The sequence below is a fragment of the Aulonocara stuartgranti genome, assembly GCF_965226115.1.
Source record: "Aulonocara stuartgranti genome assembly, chromosome: 3".
NCBI classification, from domain to species: Eukaryota; Metazoa; Chordata; class Actinopteri; order Cichliformes; family Cichlidae; genus Aulonocara; species Aulonocara stuartgranti.
This window is the reverse complement of record NC_138941.1, coordinates 65,469,117-65,487,968: the sequence shown is the minus strand read 5'-3', so window position 1 is coordinate 65,487,968 and position 18,852 is coordinate 65,469,117. Positions and strand designations below refer to the sequence as shown.

Below are 18,852 nucleotides of genomic sequence, written 5' to 3'. Positions count from 1 at the left end.
ATATGACCCCCTATGAGCAAGCACTTTGGCAACAGTGGGAAGGAAAAACTCCCTTTTAACAGGAAGAAACCTCCGGCAGAACCAGGCGGGGGGAGGGGCGGCCATCTGCTGCGACCGGTTGGGGTGAGAGAAGGAAGACAGGATAAAGACATGCTACAGCCAGCTTGAAGGCCTGTGGTACGTAGCCGATCATTAGAGATAGGTTGATCATATTTCAGATTGAAGAATTAATTAATGGCAGGACTTCTTTGAGCAGTTTTGTAGGAATGGGGTCTAAAAGACACGTTGATGGTTTGGAGGAAGTAATTATTGAAGTTAACTCAGAAAGATCAATTGGAGAAAAAGAGTCTAACTTAACATCAATGGTACTAAGAGTAGCTGTAGATAATATTACATCTGTGGGATGATTACTGGTAATTTTTTCTCTAATGATTAAAATTTTATTTGTGAAGAAGTTCATGAAGTCATTACTAGTTAACGTTAAAGGGATGGTTGGCTCAAAAGAGCTCTGACTTTTTGTCAGCCTGGCTACAGTGCTGAAGAGAAACCTGGGGTTGTTCTTATTTTCTTCAATCAGTGATGAATAGTAAGATGTTCTGGCTTTGCGGAGGGCTTTCTTATAAAGCAGCAAACTATTTCTCCTTGCTAAATGATGATCCTCTAAATTTGTGACACGCCATTTCCTCTCCAGATTACGAGTCATCTGCTTTAGGCTACGTGTTTGAGAATTATACCACGGAGTCAGGTACTTCTGATTAGAGACCTTAGTTTTCACAGGAGCTACAGTATCCAGAGTCGTACGTAGTGAGGAGGTGAAATTATTAACAAGATAATCGACCTCTGTTGGGGTAGCGTTCAGATTGCTGCTCTGCTCTGTGTTGGTACAGGGCATTGAAGATGATAACAGTGGGTGATTGTATTCTTAAACTTAGTTACAGCGCTTTCAGAAAGACATCTACTTTGATAAAGTCTACTCTCCACCGCTGTGTAATCAATTATTGTAAATGTAAATGTTATCAGGAAATGATCAGACAGGAGAGGGTTTTCAGGAAACACTGGTAAATGTTCAGTTTCTATGCCATATGTTAAAACCAGTGTTGGGTAAGTTACTTTAAAATAGTAACTTAGTTACATTACTAGTTACTTCTCTCAAAAGTAACTCAGTTACTTCAAGTTACTCGTTACTTTCAAAGTAACTAGTTACTAGGGAAAGTAACTTTGGTTTTACTCAGAATTTTCTTGTTAATGTGTTGCTTCCATAACTTTGCCAGTCTTCTAGCTTGCTTACTTGCCACAAGTGCACTGTGCCACCGACAAATAGAAAGGAAAAGATAATGTGCATATTTCCACGAGAGAAATCCCACGCCTGGACCGTCATTGACTGCTGCCATGATTCTAGCCTACGTCACAGCGTCATGTGCGCCTTTTACATCCAACACAAAAACTGCAGTCGTGGTGCTTTGATTGTACTCAGAACTCGGAAATTCTGCCTTCTGAATAGGAAGATGTAGGTAACACCAGACTGCAGATGAGCTGCATACAGAGCTGGACTGGGACAAAAAAATCGTCCTGGGCATTTTGACTAGAGACCGCCCACCATTATAGGAAAAATCATAAAGCCTTTGAATGAAAACAAACGCTGTTGTGACAGTGATGTACACTGTTTTGATGGTATATATGCATCAATCTATCAATCGTTTGTTGTAAGATTCAGATAATTATTTTTTAAAAGCTAGACATTTTAAATGAGAATAAGAAAGAAAAGTATTTCTTTGTGCCCCCCTTTCCCTGTTAATGCCCTACCTGGGCCCCCCTGGCAACACTTTGCTAGATCCGCCCCTGCACAGTTACCAGCTGTCAGCTACCTAAAAAAGGATCCTGGTGTTATTTGTCTCTCAGAAACAGTTCATAACTTCCCTTCAACTCATTCATGTCACCTAAAAGGTAAACCTGTTTCTCCATCACCTGTTCAGCTCTGATGATTCAGTAAGGACATCTCCTGGTTTCATCTTCATGTTTCCCTCTCACCAGATAACCAAACCATATCATGACCAGCAGCTTTTTTGCAGCTGTGGCTCCAGCAAACATCAGCTGATACTAGAAATTAATATTAAATAAATTCTAACAACAGCTGATCAAGCTTAAACGTGCTGCTGTTGTTTAGCGCAACATCCGCTGGTTTCCTCTTTCGGCGCAAAGTGAGCGATAAACAAACAAGAGAGAAAAGCCGATCAGCTGATCATTGATCAGTTTCATGATTGAAGTAGAAACGGGAGAGGGAGGGGGAGAGAATGAGAGGCAGCTGTGCAGCGTAAACACAGAATAACTCCAGCTTTGTGCCTTTTTCATTGTAGCTGAATTACGGGACAAACTGTTCCTTTTCACCTCAATAAGAAACGCGTAATATTTTCTCTGAATACCAGACGGGACGGTTGGCAACTCTAATAACTTATGAACAAAATAAAGTTCAACATCATTAACTTCATAGCACCACCCAGCTGTATAGAAACTCCGTCATGCTAGCTAGCACGCAGTACAGAAAAAGTCAGAATAACGAAAATAAACTCCACCTAAACTTGGTTTATATCTGACCCAGAGAGACTGCAGGTCATAACTTCTTACCTGAAGTTCAGTTCACACTTGGACCGGCGGCCGCCTCGGGTCTCTTTTCCTTCTGCGTCCCTTTTCCTTCATCCACCTGCTGGCCTCCACCACTTGCTAATGTTATTGAATCTGTGGAAGCTCCGCGATGCCACCACACGAAGTAACGAGTAACGACCCTATCTAAATCCCAGTAACGAGTAACGCGTTCCTAGTTTTGGCATAATAACTAGTTACCGTGCTCGTTACCACAATAATAACGTAGTTACTGTAACGCGTTACTTAATAACGCGTTAGTCCCAACACTGGTTAAAACAAGATCTGGAGTGTGATTAAAGTGGTGGGTGGGTTCTTTTACATTTTGAGAGAAGCCAATTGAGTCTAATAACAGATTAAATGCCATGTTGAGGCTGTCATTTTTAGCATCTACATGGATGTTAAAATCACCCACAATAATTATTTTATCTGAGCTCAGAACTAAATCCGATATAAAGTCTGAGAAATCAGACAGAAACTCTGTGTAAGGCCCAGGTGGATGATAGATGATAACAAGTAAGACTGGTTTCTGAGTTTCACAGCTGGGGTGGACAATGTTAAGCATCAGGCTTTCAAATGAATTGAAAGTCTGTCTTGGTCTTTCATTAATTAATAGGCTGGTGTGAAAAATTGCTGCCACACCGCCCCCTCGGCCTGTGCTTCGAGGTTTCTGGTAGTTAGAATGACTCGGGGGTGTTGATTCATTTAAACTAACATAATCATCCTGCTGCAACCAGGTTTCTGTAAGGCAGAGTAAATCAATTTGTTGATCAATTATTAAGTAATGTACTAACAGAGACTTGGAGGAGAGAGACCTAATATTTAATAATCCACATTTCACTGTTTTACTCTTTGGTTCAGATGTGGATACTGTATTGTTCTTTCTTTGTAATTGTTTATGTTTAAGTTGTTTGTTGCTGGTTTTTAGTTTGTTTTTTGTCTTTTTGGAAGCTGACACAGTCTCAATGGAGATGGGTTTTTGGGGGGGGTAGCAGGAGGAGAGAAGCTGCAGAGAGGCGTGTTACACTGCATCTCTGCTTCCTGGTCCCAACTCTGGATAGTCATATTTTGGGGGGTTTAATAAATTTGTCCATATTTCTAGAAATGAGAGCTGCTCCATCCAAAGTGGGATGGATGCCGTCTCTCCTAACAAGACCAGGTTTCCTCCAGAAGGTTTGCCAATTATCTATGAAGCCCACATCGTTTCTGAGCTGTTATACTCTGATCATTTCTCTTAGTTTAAACTATTTGCTTTCACAGTTTTTGTTAACCTAACCAAGACACTTTTTTAATGATAATTAATCACAAATTTTAAGTTCATGAGGTATTATAACATGTAAAAATAATATAAATGAAGCAAAAGAAAGTGCCACGTTTAGGATTCAAACTGCTGTGTGAATGTTCGAATCTCCAAACCCAATAGCCCCCAAAGAAGAGCTTTTTCTCCCTTTTCAAAGAGGAAAACTGTAATTTTGTCTTCCAGCACATGAGTTAGTACATATGATAGCGGGTAAGTCAAAATAGTGCTTTTGACCAACCCACAGCAAGAAAAAACAAATGGCCATGTATTTACTCCGTGTGTGTAAATTCTGAGCTCACCTTCGGTGGCACAAACCACAAGGAGACACATGCAGAGGAGAGTCCTGCAGCAGAGTGATGCAGTCCCAGCAGTGGTCATCCTCCCTCTCAGCTCCAGCTCTACTCTTTACAAACAGAAGCTCCTCCGAGCCGCTATATTTAGAAAACATAAAATCAGAGTAGTGGTTTTGATAATGACTTTGGTGGTTACTGATAGTTGACTTTTTCAAGCTCAGGTTTTGTTTCTATCTCCTCCCCCTCTTTAAAATAAACACATAAAAATAACAATCCATTTAAAAAAAGACCTCTACTCTGATAGCTTTTCACTTGATTATTATTCTTTATTTCACCATACTAAACCTCTTTAATCACACATTAACAGCTGTTACAGGAAGATGGATTGATGAAAGTGTGGATAGATGGATGTTTTTTTTTTTGTTTTTTTTTTAAAAAGACAGAAAATCAATATTTCCTAAATTTGCTTGACATATAATGATGATATGGCTGTGAAACAACAAAGCTCACCTAACTTCTCTGATTAGAAAAATACACATTTGCATAGAAATATCTGAAATACTGCATTACTGTGTGAGCATTCATTCACATCCTTGTCCATAGTCTTATTACATCCCGTATTGATTACTGTAATTCCCTCCTATTTGGTCTCCCTAAAAGGTCCCTTCATAAACTCCAACTTCTTCAAAATTCTGCAGCTCGGGTCATAACTTGCACTCCGTTAAGTGCTCATATTACCCCAGTTCTTCAGCAGCTTCACTGGTTGCCCATAGAAGCCAGGATAAATTTTAAAATCTTACTTCTTGCATACAAGTGTATCCATAAATCTGCTCCTTCATATTTGTGTGACCTGCTCCATATCACCACTGTTTCCCGCCCTCTCAGATCATCATCCGCTATTCATCTTACTGTTCCGTCCTCACATCTTATTACTATGGGGAACAGAGCTTTCAGTCGCTCTGCTCCTCGGCTCTGGAACTCTCTTCCTCCTGCACTAAGAAATATTGACTCCCTCTCCGTATTTAAGACACAGCTCAAAACACATCTGTTTAAACTGGCTTATTCGCTTTAATGCTGATTTTATCTGTTGTCACGCTCTGTTTTGTAATTTTAACTTATTTTATGTATTTTATGACTATTGTTCCTTTTATTAATTGTGTTTTTTGTAAGGTGACCTTGGTTTTCTGAAAGGCGCCCTCAAATAAAATGTATTATTATTATTATTATTATTATTATTATTCCATAATTATTATTATTATTTCTTAAAATTTCAAGAGCTAGTGGTGAACTGATGCTTCTCAGTTTAACTGCCTCAGTAACTCATTACCCTGGTATTTTCTTCCTTCCTGGTATTTCTGGTACTGAGAAGGTTTCTACAGAGGCCTTCGTGCTAAACAGTTTTATTTAATCAGGGTGGGATTTAGTGAAACTTGCTACCTATCAGATGCAACATTTCTAACATTTATTCTATGACTCTGAACATTTCAATGACATGAAGAAAATTATATGAGCCTCAGAGGAATGAACAGAAGCTTTGCTGCTCGTTTTAAATCTGCAGAAAACAAGGCAGAAACAGCATTAAACAGTAAATCAACAACACCCATTCCATTGATAAAAATAAGATGAAGCAAATAAATCATTGCAGAAGTGATGAGTAAAAGACAAGGATTTTTAATCTTAATTAGGTATGAGTGCATCACGGTTCAGACACAGCAACATTCACACATGCATACATGGATCCCTGGGATTTGTAGTTCTTTTTTGAGTGGTAGTCCAGCATATGAGCATCCACTCTAATATAGAGAGAAATCAATGTCTTGGTCTCCTATCTCACTTTTTCTCAGTCAGTTTGACCTGTCTGATACACGTGGGCATATGCTGGTTGTTCAGATGTCGCATGCTGAACAAAGGGCTTTGTCCTGCTTGTTTATATGGGGCAACTGCATAATGGGAAAGCTGCCTTTGCCCAAATATGGTATATGCTCTGATCCCAGCCTGAACATGCAGCCACCCCAGTGGTCACAGGTCGCACGTATCACATGTACAATCTGAATGCTGTACATGAATGTTTACTTTTGCTTTTTTTTCTCATGTCAGCAATTGAAAGCCTATGCTTTCTCTATGTTCATGTATGGGAGTGTGTATCGAATGTAGAGGGGTGTGTGTCTGGTGTGTTCGGGCCTGGATAGGTGGAGGTTGTTAAATAGGTACATTTAGCTTTTGTACCTATTTTTATTGAAATGATGGTGTTTTTTTCTGTCAGTGAGTAAGTGAATAAAAGATATGTAGATATATTACATCACACCAAGCCTCTTCCAGTTCCAGAGGAGTTACCCTGAATGAGCCCGAAGTCAAAAAAAGCAGATCTTCTTTTCCTCCTGGAACCATGCCTCCAAAAGAAAAACCACTCAAACCACCTGATCTGTCTACCATTACTTGTCAGAGGTTTTTCATAAGAATTTTGTCTCGTCTCTTCCTCCTTACCGGCTGTATGACTGCGTGATCAACTTTTTTCCTACTGCTCCACTCCCCACCAGCAGGTTGTACAGCTCATCAAAACCTGAGCATGAAGCTGACTCCTTTGCTTGCTGGCATCAGCTGCAGGATTTTTCTTAGTGCAGGATCGTGAGGTCTTATCTTTTTTCTCCAGAGACTATTGTTGTTTGCATTGCATTACTGTAGAGAATAAGTATCTTTTGGATCTCCTCTCCTCTGACTCTGAGCTTTTGCAGACAGCCACCATTTTTACAAAGCTGGACTTTAGCAGCACATATCGTCTAGTGTGTAAAAAGGATAGAGATGAATGGAAAACCCCATTTAACACTCATCTGTGTCATTCTGCTGTCTTCCAAGCCTTGGTAAATGACATTCGACGGTACTACCTCAACAGGAGTTTTTTTCATATACTTGAATGGCATTCTGATTTTAATCTCTTTTAAAACACATATCTGACGTCTGTGTGTTGTTCCAACGACTGCTGGAGTGTAAGCTGTTAAAGGGGAGAATAGGAGTTTCACAGTCATTCTATTTCCTTCTTCAGCTACATCACAGAGAAGAGGCAGATCACAACTGAGCCAGACAAAATCCAAATGGTAATTGACTGGCCCATGCCAACTACTCAGAAGCAGTTTCAACACTTCTATTGGTTTGCTGACTTTTACCGACAACAAGACTATCACATATCTCAAAGTGGCCAAACAGCTGAACTCAAGACAAGCCAGGTGGGCTCTCGTCTTTGCATGGTTAAACTTTTTAATCACTTACAGACCCAGCTCTCGGATCATGAAATCCAATGCTTTGTCCCACCTATTCAGAGGTATAGCTATTACACCACAGTGGAGAAAACCACTATTCTGCTGCCCTCCTGCATCCATTGGTTCGCTGACCTGGGAGATTGAGTCACTGGTCTGCAATGTGCAGCGAGACAAACCTAACCCTAACTCTTTGTTTGTACCTTCTTCAGTTCAGTCCCAAGTTGGGGACATACAGCCAAATTCGCCTGCCATCCTGGTAAAGAATTTTTTTATTGATTGTTCTGGTGGCCTAAGCTCATTAAAGACGCACTTGATATGTGTCAGCCTGTCAAGTATATGACTAGAATCAATCTGTTACTTCTCGGCCTGCAGGACTATTCCGACTGCTACCAACTCCCTGGCAACCTCGGTCCCATATAGCTTTGGATTTCATCACTGGTCTTCCCCCCTTGGCAGGTGACACTGTGATATTAACCATTGTGGATCATTTTTCTAAGACAGCTCACTTTGTTGTGGATTTTATTATGACATATATACCTGTATACACGTGCAATCATAATTACTCACATAAAAAAATGAAGTGTCTTAAATAGTGAGGTCATTGTGTTAAGCGTTTAACCTGCATGTTCAAATCACATGACCCATATATTTAGGTCAAAAATATCTACCATTATATTAATGAAAAAGTTTGTGTCACTTGTTGTATGAACACATGCTGGTTGAAAATGTAACGATAGGGTCAGTAATTAACATTTGATAGTATTATGGCCAACGGTGACTAGTCCAACATCGGGTTAATTCAGCTGGTACTGCTAAAATATGTGCATAGGCCCCCTTCTCAGCATTTAGCTCTATTTAGCTGTACCGCTTCATGACGTGTACGGCCCTTTCAATGGCTGTACAGCAAAAACACCTGGCCTTCGCAGGGCAGGTGTCTGGGATTCTGTTTCTCGCCTCAAATGCCAGAAGGCAAAAAAAAAACTCTTACTAAGCATAAATAACAGTTTACATCTGGCATGCACACCCAACAAGATTGTCGAATCAACTGCCTTTTTGCAAACTTTCGGACTCAGTTTGGCCATCAAAACGACAAAAGGACACAATTAAATGATGGATGAAAGACTGATTTGCAAGACGTTATGGTGTAGGGTTGTATGTATCGGAAGTGGAAGATGAAAAGAAAGAACAAAGCATGAAAGAGTACCCAGTGGCAGGAGGAGAGGTCGCTGATACTATTTAAGAGAAGGGTCGATATGCCCCGGACTGCTGCTTCGTTCCTGTCAGTCTTTTGTGTGTTTTTTCCTGTTTGTGCTTTAAGGCTCTACACCCCAAGGTTGCTTCACTTTTGTTCGTTTTGCTTTCTTTCTTTGTCTTATTTCTGCTGTAAATGTACTTTTCTGCTATTCATATGACATTGTTTAATAGACTCAGTTCTAAACATTGTTCACTTTTCCAGAGGATCTTTTTGAGTGATTTGATTCTAATTAGATCTGAAAAGCTGGACCTCCACAGCGTTGGTGGGATAAGGTTATCATATTGACTTCAAAATTTGCAACTCAACAATTGGCGACTGGACGAAGGGACAAGGAGTCTGAGGCGACAACCGGGGGCCTGTGGGGATTGCCAATCTATGAAACCCAGAAAGCACTAAGCAGCTGCAAAAATAAGGTAAGCAAAGATTTTTTCTGCATAATTGGTGCTTTCTGAGTTCAGGAGGGGGGGTTCTGCCCAGCTTAACTCCTGAACCCCAGTACCGACCACAACAGAAAGTATGGCTCACCATCAAGTATGTTCCATTAGGCACAAAACCTCACAATTGTATTTAACCCTTAAAACCTATGCCCTAATCAGTCCTGTAGCATTTTGCGTGAAGCTGCCATGCAACATGCACATTCATAATGTCTTACATATCTCTTATTTAAAAGCTGATGTTTCTAACTAATTCATACATTACATATGTACTGAAAATGTAAAATTATTAACAAGATAATCAACCTCACTTGGAGCAGCATTCAGGTAGCTTCTGCTCTGTCTTGGTACAAGGAAGTTGTTGATCAATTATTAAGTCATGTACTAACAGAGACTTGGAAGGGAGAGACCTAATGTTTAATAACATAATAACTACATCTCACTGTTTTTACTCTTTGGTTCAGATGTGGATGTTGTATTGTTCTTTCTTTGTGATTTTTTTTTTATGTGTAAGTCTTTTTTGTTGATTGTTAGTTAGTTTTTTGTCGGTTTTGGAGCTGACACATTCTCAATGGAGATGGGTTTTGGGGGGATAACAGGACGTGAGAAGCTGCAGAGAGGCGTGTGAGACTGCAACGCTGCTTCCTGGTCCCAACTCTGGATAGTCATATTTTGGGGGGTTTAATAAATTTGTCCATATTTCTAAAAATGAGAGCTGCTCCATCCAAAGTGGGATGGACAACAAGACTACTTTTGGTTTCCAACAGAAAGTTTCCCAATTTCCCAATAAACTATAAAGCCCACATCATTTTTTGGACACAAGGCAGACGGCACAACACCACACTATTTAAAAGCTTGAAAAAAAGGATGCGTCACACACTATTAACTTTCCCTTTGTGAGCTGCTGAAAGCCGTATTTAAAAGTGAATAATCACTGTGAATACATCAATATATGAAACGAGGAATCTGAGTTGAGAGTTGAAAGCCTCGGGTCTGACGGACACGCGTCCTCGAGTTGGCTCTATTCATCAGACAGGCTCAAAGTTACCAGCAGTGTGTGCTGTGTGAGCCTGCGCACAAAGAGAGTACAGAGGGAAAGAGCGAACAAGAGATGAAAAATGAAATGAAAAAATGAAACCATCTCATTTGGGCCTTTTCCAGTGGATTGCAGTACATTTTGTCCATGTGCAGTTTTTAGTAATCTATTTTTTTCTTTCTCGACTTCTAAAAGTTTGTTTTCCCCTCTTGCCCAGCGCAGAGCCGGCTATGGATTTAGGGTTTTTCTATGAGTCGCCATGAAGCAGGAATAACAGGAAGAAAAGCTGGAGTTTACAGATTTTTGTGCAAATTACACCAGAGGATTAACCAGTGCCCAGCAACCGTCATCTCAAATGAAGTGATTTATACCATTTCTTTTTTTTATGAATTGTTCTGTTGTCTGAGCTGCTCTCTTGTCACCTGCTAAAATCTTAAAATAAACCTGCAATCAAAGTCCAATTTTTTCGTTTTTATTTAATTGTAAAGCTTCAAACACATGTGTGAGTAAACTAAAATACTCTTAGACAGAGAGCACAGACTTCTAGTGCAGGAATAACTGGTGACTCAGTCCAACTAAGAAGATTCTTTATATTCTGTTTTACAGGATGTTTAGGCTCTAAGCTACTGCCCCCCTAGGCACTCCAGTACATAGGCACAGTTAAGAAAAAATAAATAAAATTTAAAAAAAAAACCCTGAGGTGAAGTAAATTAGTAAATTCATCCAGCTGACAAATGTCTTCCTCCCAAAGCCTTCCCAGCCACCTTTTTCTTACAAAGAAAACACTCTGGTTCGAGACAGGACAAATCATAGGGTAGTCTTTAAGCCTTTTAGTCAGAGCTGGCAGATACACATTCCACAGCTGTTGTTTACACATTTGACCCCTCCAGACGGAGGGTGGTGTGTGTGTGTGTGTGTGTGTGTGTGTGTGTGTGGGAGGGGGGTGACACATATAACACGTCATGTCTTTTTCCATCCCTAAAGACATGAAACAAAGGGCATCATTACCTGTGGATGCCTAAGCTGATATTACAGTTTTTTCTGATTGCTTAAGCACATTTTTTGTAACTATTGGCTAATTTTGCAAAACTCTTCACACAAATAAGAAAACCTGTCACCCAATAATCAAAACATTGTAGTTCTCTTGCAAAAGCAAACACAGCTAGATTAACTCTTCACACCTTCGTAAAAATGGTGTTTCCGTATCAAACAGTACACACAAGCCATCATCTACTAAGCACACAATGCGCCAACTGCACACTGATGGTATGAATACAAAACACATCTGGCTTTTGCTTTCTCTGTGCACAAGGTAGGCTATGTCAGTTTGAGCTCATACTGCTGTCATAGATCCATAAGCATAGAGGGATCCAAACTTCAAGTACTGGTGTTTATTCAAACACATCAAAACAAACACAAGTGTTTATTTCCAAGTATAGGATTATTTGCAATCGCCATAATGACTATATGGGTTACTTGGTCTGCAGTGAACATGCTTCCTCTGCCCCCAGCATCTGGTCATCTAGCAATTCTGTAAAGTAACAATTTCAGTATTTTTACATCAATGGTATTGGTGTGTTTCTCGTTGGCATATGGCAGTGCTACAAATCTTTGTGCGAAGTGACTGTACTAACCGATTCTCATTTCAAGATGTCCTTATGATGCTTGCTACAGTGTAGCGGCTCGAGTTAGGCTGGACCCGTTGGCCAGCTACCCTCAGGGTCATTCCACGGTTGATTACATGGTCCACTATTGTAGCTCTGATGTCATCAGCAATTCTATTTCTTACTCTTCCTACCCTTCCTCTCCCCCCTCCTCGTCTTCCTCTTGCTCCTCCTTGTCCTTGTCGTCCTCTTCATCCTACTTCTTCACCTCCACGTCCTCTTCCTCGGCCTCCTCTACTTCTCACTCTTTCTGCTCCCTCCATTGTACTCCGCACACACAGCTTACCTGTATTATAGTGCTTAGGCTGATTGCAAAGTGAACTAATTATCTAAAAAAGTTTTCACATGTGAAAGTGTGCCAGACAGTTGGCAAATTAGTGTTAATGATAGCCATACATGTGTATACTTTTGCTAGGAGTGTGTTGGAAATTTGGTAATTGAGTGTTGTGCAGTGAATTGTGCCTACAGTCTTGCAAAGTGTGTGTTACAAAATTGCAAACTGAGTGCAAAGCAGTTTTTGTGCTTTTAGTTTTGCAAACTCAGTGAGTGGTTTTGCTATAAGTCTGAATAGTTTTAGAGATTGTGCTACAGGAATCACAGTTAGGGTTTAAGCATTCAGAAAAAACTGTAATAAAAACATATCACCAATACAAAAAATAAAATAAAATACATTTCCATCACACGGTCATGGAGTTCATCACCTGGCAAAGCGTATTGCTCTCATATTGTAATAAAAGCAGTGTGGTCACTTTGCTGAATAGAACTTTTGCAACCATCTCTGCGTTACCCATGTATGAAAAGTATCAAATTCAAGTTCTCACAATACAACATTTTCTGAGGTCAACACGATAAGCGTCTTTTGTATTCTGTCTAACTGTGTAAAACATCTGTAAAACTTCCAAGTGTGAAAGATGAAGCTGTACACTCAGGCTGGTTGGAAAAAGCCTTTTAAAGTCCAAAGCAGCTCTCTCACTCATTTTGTAAATGTAAGAGTCTGAATCAGGGACGACGACTAATCAGAATGAAAAAGATATAGACAAAAAAAGACGGTTAAAAGATGTTCTGATTTAGAATGTGGTGTGGGAGATGTAGCTGAATTCACTTCAAACTACAAAAAACTTCACTCCAGTCCTTCACTTTGTTTCCTCTGCTGTCTTTCAGGAATCTGGCCAAATGAGACCTGAATTCCCCTTCAGAGCAAACATGCATTTTTTGTTTCATTATTAGCTACAGTTATGATTTTCTCTTCTATAAATCAATAAATGACTGATAACAGTCAGAACCTCTGTGTATTTAGTTTATCTTCTGAGTCAAAAGGGAGAGCTTTTTATTTGGAAATGGACTAAAAAGCACACAATAATCCTCATGACTCCTCCAGCCACATAATTAGACTGTAAGTCAATAAAATTCCAAACTGTATAATGAATATAATATATCTTCAAATATATGATAGTTTGTTATGACTATGACACTGAGGGAGAAACCGACTACAGAGCATGTGATGGCAAACACACAAACCACCAACTTTACCGTTTGACAACAATACAATTAGACTGTGAGTGAAGGAGGAAAAAAAGAATAATTAACTTACTCTGATCCACAGGCGTAATATTCAACAGCACAGCAAAATGATTCACGATTCAAGAGTATCCCAGTCACAATGACTATTAGGGAGACATCATGCCTACAATACACTGCATATTTCATTTGACCTACACTGATTAAAATAGATACCGTTGTTGAAAAGCCTTGCTGGGAAATATATTACAGTAATTTCCAGACCTTGCTTCATGTCATATGTGTAAAATGGAGAACCAGTTGGCATCAACTATGCACCCGTTTGTCTCCTGCGAGCGTCTTATAGAGGAGTTTGTCAGGGCAGCGACCTTTTAGTTGAGGCTTAGCAACCAAAGTAAAAAAGAAAGTGCTCAGAAGAGGAAGGAGAGGAGAGGGCTGGATGAGTATACCACTGGGACTGGATTTAATCAGAGCTATCAGGTACTTTGGTAAGTGCTGAGACTGAAAGATGAACTTCTGATGAGTGAGTAGACTGTGTTTTTGAAAAGGACTGAAACTTTCTTACCGATTACATTGTAACGTCGGGTTGCGTTTAGTGGTTGAGAGGAGGCGGCAAAACACCTAGCAGGGTAGCCAAAAGAATACACACTCACGCTGGCGTTGGGGATTCCACAGTGTGTTCTTTAATATACCTTCTCTTCATCAACCATATAAGCCCGGTTGAACGGCTGCAGCTTAACAAACATAGCGCACAGTGTTCGTACAACCCATAACGTTACAAACAAAGGTGTCTGGAGAGGTAAAACATAAAATCCGTCCCTCCTCATGTACTAGCGTGCAAGCACATGTCCGCACAATCACAGAGAGAGAGAGCAGAGAGACCAGTGGCACACACTGATGACACCATCAACCCTCGACTTGGGTGTCTTAAAGGGACACCACACCATAGTGGCTGTTACATATTCCCCCCGGGTTAAACAAAGGCTGCCCTCAGCCGGACCCAGGTGACCCTCCTCCCGCTACCCCCTTTCACCACACATAGCTACTTTAGGTAGTAAGCAGGTCGTGGAGGAATTGTTACACACCTGTACAGCATTGGTACAGTCCAGACTTAACCAGCCTCCATACATGGTCAGCAGGATAAGAAGTTAAAACCAAAACAGGGAAATGTACAGTGCAATATTGACAAACTGGCATACATGACAGTGTCCCACATGGTGAATGTCCATTTAAATAAATGTTATAGAAATAAAATAAACTTAGGATAGCCAGGACAATTGCAGAATGAAATTCCCTTTTTCTTTCATTGCGTTTCTTCTACTTCACAAACTTGCAACAGACAGCATAATATGTGAAAACAGTACCAGAAAGTACTGTAGAAAACCCAAACAACAGTCATGTTACAACAGTAACCAACACGAAATACATAAGAAAAAAAAATTCAAATTCAGGAACTATGGCAAAGCTGCATCGAACCCACGCCCAGGAAACGCAGGTCCACGCGCATCCAATGGAGCCACGACGAAGAGGCCAAACAGAGAACGGCGCCACAGTCCACAAACCATGCTGGAGCAGCTCCAGCCGCTGCCATGGAAATGCACCGCCGCGACCCTTTGATCCTCCCGACGTCCTCGTCCAGGCCAGCCTGGTCCGTTCCCGCGAAACATGGCGGACAGCCACTTTGCCGCGTCGTACCTTTTTATGTACCAATCATCAACTGCTCGAAGATACTGCATACTGAGGTCCAAGAGAAGATGTTCGGGCGCCATTTTGTAACGTCGGGTTGCGTTTAGTGGTTGAGAGGAGGCGGCAAAACACCTAGCAGGGTAGCCAAAAGAATACACACTCACGCTGGCGTTGGGGATTCCACAGTGTGTTCTTTAATATACCTTCTCTTCATCAACCATATAAGCCCGGTTGAACGGCTGCAGCTTAACAAACATAGCGCACAGTGTTCGTACAACCCATAACGTTACAAACAAAGGTGTCTGGAGAGGTAAAACATAAAATCCGTCCCTCCTCATGTACTAGCGTGCAAGCACATGTCCGCACAATCACAGAGAGAGAGAGCAGAGAGACCAGTGGCACACACTGATGACACCATCAACCCTCGACTTGGGTGTCTTAAAGGGACACCACACCATAGTGGCTGTTACAACATGCTGAAAAGATGCTCTCATACTGTAAAATGAGACATTACAAATGTCTTTACACATTATAGCTTTAGCCAGGTTGGATCTATTTTGGGCTTGTGCCATCCAACTTTAACCACTATAATACAGCTGTGTTGCATCTATTCTGGCTTTTTACACTTTTTTTAAAAATACAGTTACATTTAATGGGTTTAAAATTGATCACAGTAAAATACCTGTATTTTAATTCCTTGTAACTAAACCTCATCAAAATTCATAACCTGGATTAATAACACAGTTTTGGTGAATCAGTGCTTAACTAAAGCTGAGATAGTGGATAGATATCGAACTTGAAGTAAAAATCTAGCAACAAATCACAGCGTGATAGTCTTTTGATATGTGTCAGTTTGCTGAGACTGACAATGATAAAGTCGTCCTCAAGTGTCAAAATGAAATTAATGGTTTCTGTGGAGTGTTGCTCAATGCCACCTGTCAAGTAATGATTCCATGCAGAGTCATATTTGGTGAAAAAAATGACTGAAGAAAAAACAGTCAATGCATCATGGGAATGATGGAAGCTGTGGAGGAAATGAAACTGTAAGCTGGTTACTTTACAGAAAACTCAAACTGAAGGCTCTCCCTCCCATTCTACTTTTAAATACTCTAGGAACAACAAGTAGGCCTGCAGAGCGAGAGCGAAGTGCTCTAATAGGGTGATATGGTACTACAAGGTCATTAAGATAAGATGGGGCCTGATTATTTAAGACCTTGTATGTGAGGAGCAGGATTTGAATTCAATTCTGGATTTAACAGGAAGCCAATGAAGGGAAGCCAAAACAGGAGAAATCTGCTCTCTCTTTCTAGTCCCTGTCAGGACTCTTGCTGCAGCATTTTGGATTAGCTGATGTCACGATCTGCGGAGGCAGACCGTGCGGTGGTGTGTGTGGTGGACCCAGGTGCGAACACACGAGAGTAGACTGGAGTAAACTTAACTGAAAGCGAGCCTTTATTGTGGCTGGTGACAAGGAGTGCAGACAAGGAAGAAACGCAGTGACAAACTAAACTATGACTAAACTGGGAAAGTAAAACTAGGAAAAACTATGAAGACACAGGAAACCATAACTATGAGTACTAAGACTGGCTGTGACAACATGGAGGGTGGGAACACAGACGACGTGACACAGACTACACGAAACACAGAGACTAAATGCACATGAGGGATGATCAGGGGAAGTGGCCACACATGGGATCACAGCTGACACACATGAACCTAACGACAGGACAGGAGGGTGCAACTGAATACACTGACATTGAATACAGACTTTCAAAGTAAAACAGGAAACATGGAGATTAGACATGACATGAACTAAACATAACCACGCAGACATGATGCATGAACCAGGGAGACTTAGTACAGGGGAAGATGACATAAACAACTAAGGAACAAGACTAAACAGCAATCTAGAAATTAACTAGGTGAACTACGCTAGGCACAAATGAATACAAAAGATACATATAAGAACTCAAACACTGGGTCACAGACCCAGCCCATGACAGCTGAAGGCTTTTCAGTGAGTTTTTAGGACATCCTGATAATAATGAATTACAGTAGTCCAGCCTGGAAGTAATAAATGCATGAACTAGTTTTTCAGCGTCACTCTGAGACAGGATATTTCTAATTTTAGAGATGTTGCACAAATGGAAGAAAGCAGTCTTACATATTTGTTTAATATGTGCGTTGAAAAGACATGTCCTGGTCAAAAATGACTCCAAGGTTCCTCACAGCGTTACTGGAGGCCAAGGTAACCTCAGTTTTATCTGATTTGACATTCACAGATTTCCGGTTTTCATTCTTATTTTGTAATTCCAAGTTTTGTGTGTGTGGGTTTTTTTTCTTATCCACTATTTGCATATCCTTGAACACTTTTCACATGATTTCTTTCATGTGTATTCAATAACATCCATGTTCAGGAAATAAATATTCTGTGTATAAATGAAATCATGAATAAACACCAAATGGAAAAATCGTCACTTCGTCAATCTGTCTGTTTTGTTCTGAAGTTCTGAGTTACTTTCTTTGTTATATGAATCATGTTTTATTATTGTTGCTTCATGGTCTGTATTGTGAAAAAAAAGCAGGCTGTTCTTTTTATTGCTGTTAAAGACGTCATGTGATCAGAATGAAGCTGACAATTAAAATTCTTTAACCCTTTACTTTGGTGGAAATTTGAATTGATTGAAGATCATGTTTTGTTTTGTTTTTAAAGGTTGTTGGATAGATTGTTTTAAATCAAAGATAACTTGAATTGTCTTTTTTTGGCAATAATTTATCTGATATTGAATGTGAGCTGTCCTATTCAATTTATTTTTTATTTATACCACGCCAAATCACAACAACAGTTGCCTCAAGGAGCTTAATATTGTAAGGTAGACCCTACACTGATTGAGCCATGTTTAGTTTCTGTTCTTCAGGAGTAAATACTACTGAGAAAACAGCAGACAGAGTCACTAATCATCTTCTAAATTAACCTTTAGATAACTTTTTGAAAAGTTACAAAAACCTTGATACATTAATATTTTAGTGTGAGAACCAAAGATGAAATCGGCCACTTTGGATCTGCTCCTGTAATCTGGGACAACAACATGAAGCTCTTATTAGAAAAAGCAGCGGCTACAGCTCACCCACCACAGTTCAGCAGAGTTAAACAGAGACCTTCCTCTTTAACATGTAGAAGTTTCCTCTGTCACATTTATGTTCATAAAAAAAAAATCATTTACTTTTGTTTGTGTTTTGTTCAGTCTACAAAATAAAAGCTTGCCTTTTGCTATTCATCCACCCTCGCCTCCTTTGCGTCCACTATATTCTTACTTCATGTTGTCTGCTTCACCAGACGTGACAGCAGTGGTATTAATGTTATTACTGCTGACTCATCAGCATGAGGCATGAATCCTGAGAACCATACGATGACAAAGATAATCATCATCGTCATCATTGATAGGTTTGTAGCTTGAACCTATCCGCTGGAACGTTAAGGACAATCTACTACGCAGCAAAAAGCAAGACACAAGGCACCAAAGTTCTCTGGTTTACTCATGCATGAGGGAGACCTGCCTGGAGCCAAGCGTCGTCCCACCACTTGACCTCCGTCAGACTCTCAGCCAGGCTCCCCATAGCACTCCTTTTATTGTGGTTACATGAATATGCATAGGGTCATTAACATATAACATCTTACATAGGTATACATGTGAACAAAGAATACTGTGTGTGTGTGTGTGTGTGTGTGTGTGTGTGTGTGTGTGTGTGATTTGTGTGAGGTCAAAATGTGACC

General features: G+C 40.3%; 2 protein-coding genes across 3 annotated transcripts in view; one reads left to right on the top strand and one right to left on the bottom strand.

Moving 5' to 3' along the window:
* Window positions 1–18,852, top strand: part of LOC309694439 (matrix remodeling-associated protein 8-like) — a 209,255-nt gene that overhangs the window by 53,315 nt on the left and 137,088 nt on the right. The window lies entirely within an intron of this gene.
* LOC309695203 (uncharacterized protein) overlaps window positions 1–18,852 on the bottom strand; it is a 58,256-nt gene that overhangs the window by 5,278 nt on the left and 34,126 nt on the right. The window contains exons 1-2 of one of the 2 annotated variants that reach the window (XM_082515702.1): window positions 13,957–15,541; window positions 4,237–4,368 (exon numbers count right to left, since the gene is read on the bottom strand). In XM_082515702.1, the coding sequence (XP_082371828.1) occupies window positions 4,237–4,315 (79 nt within the window). In that variant the 5' untranslated portion in view covers window positions 4,316–4,368; window positions 13,957–15,541. Of the gene's footprint in view, window positions 1–4,236; window positions 4,369–13,956; window positions 15,542–18,852 lie in introns of those variants that run through there. The other variant, XM_082515701.1, reaches the window with a different exon arrangement.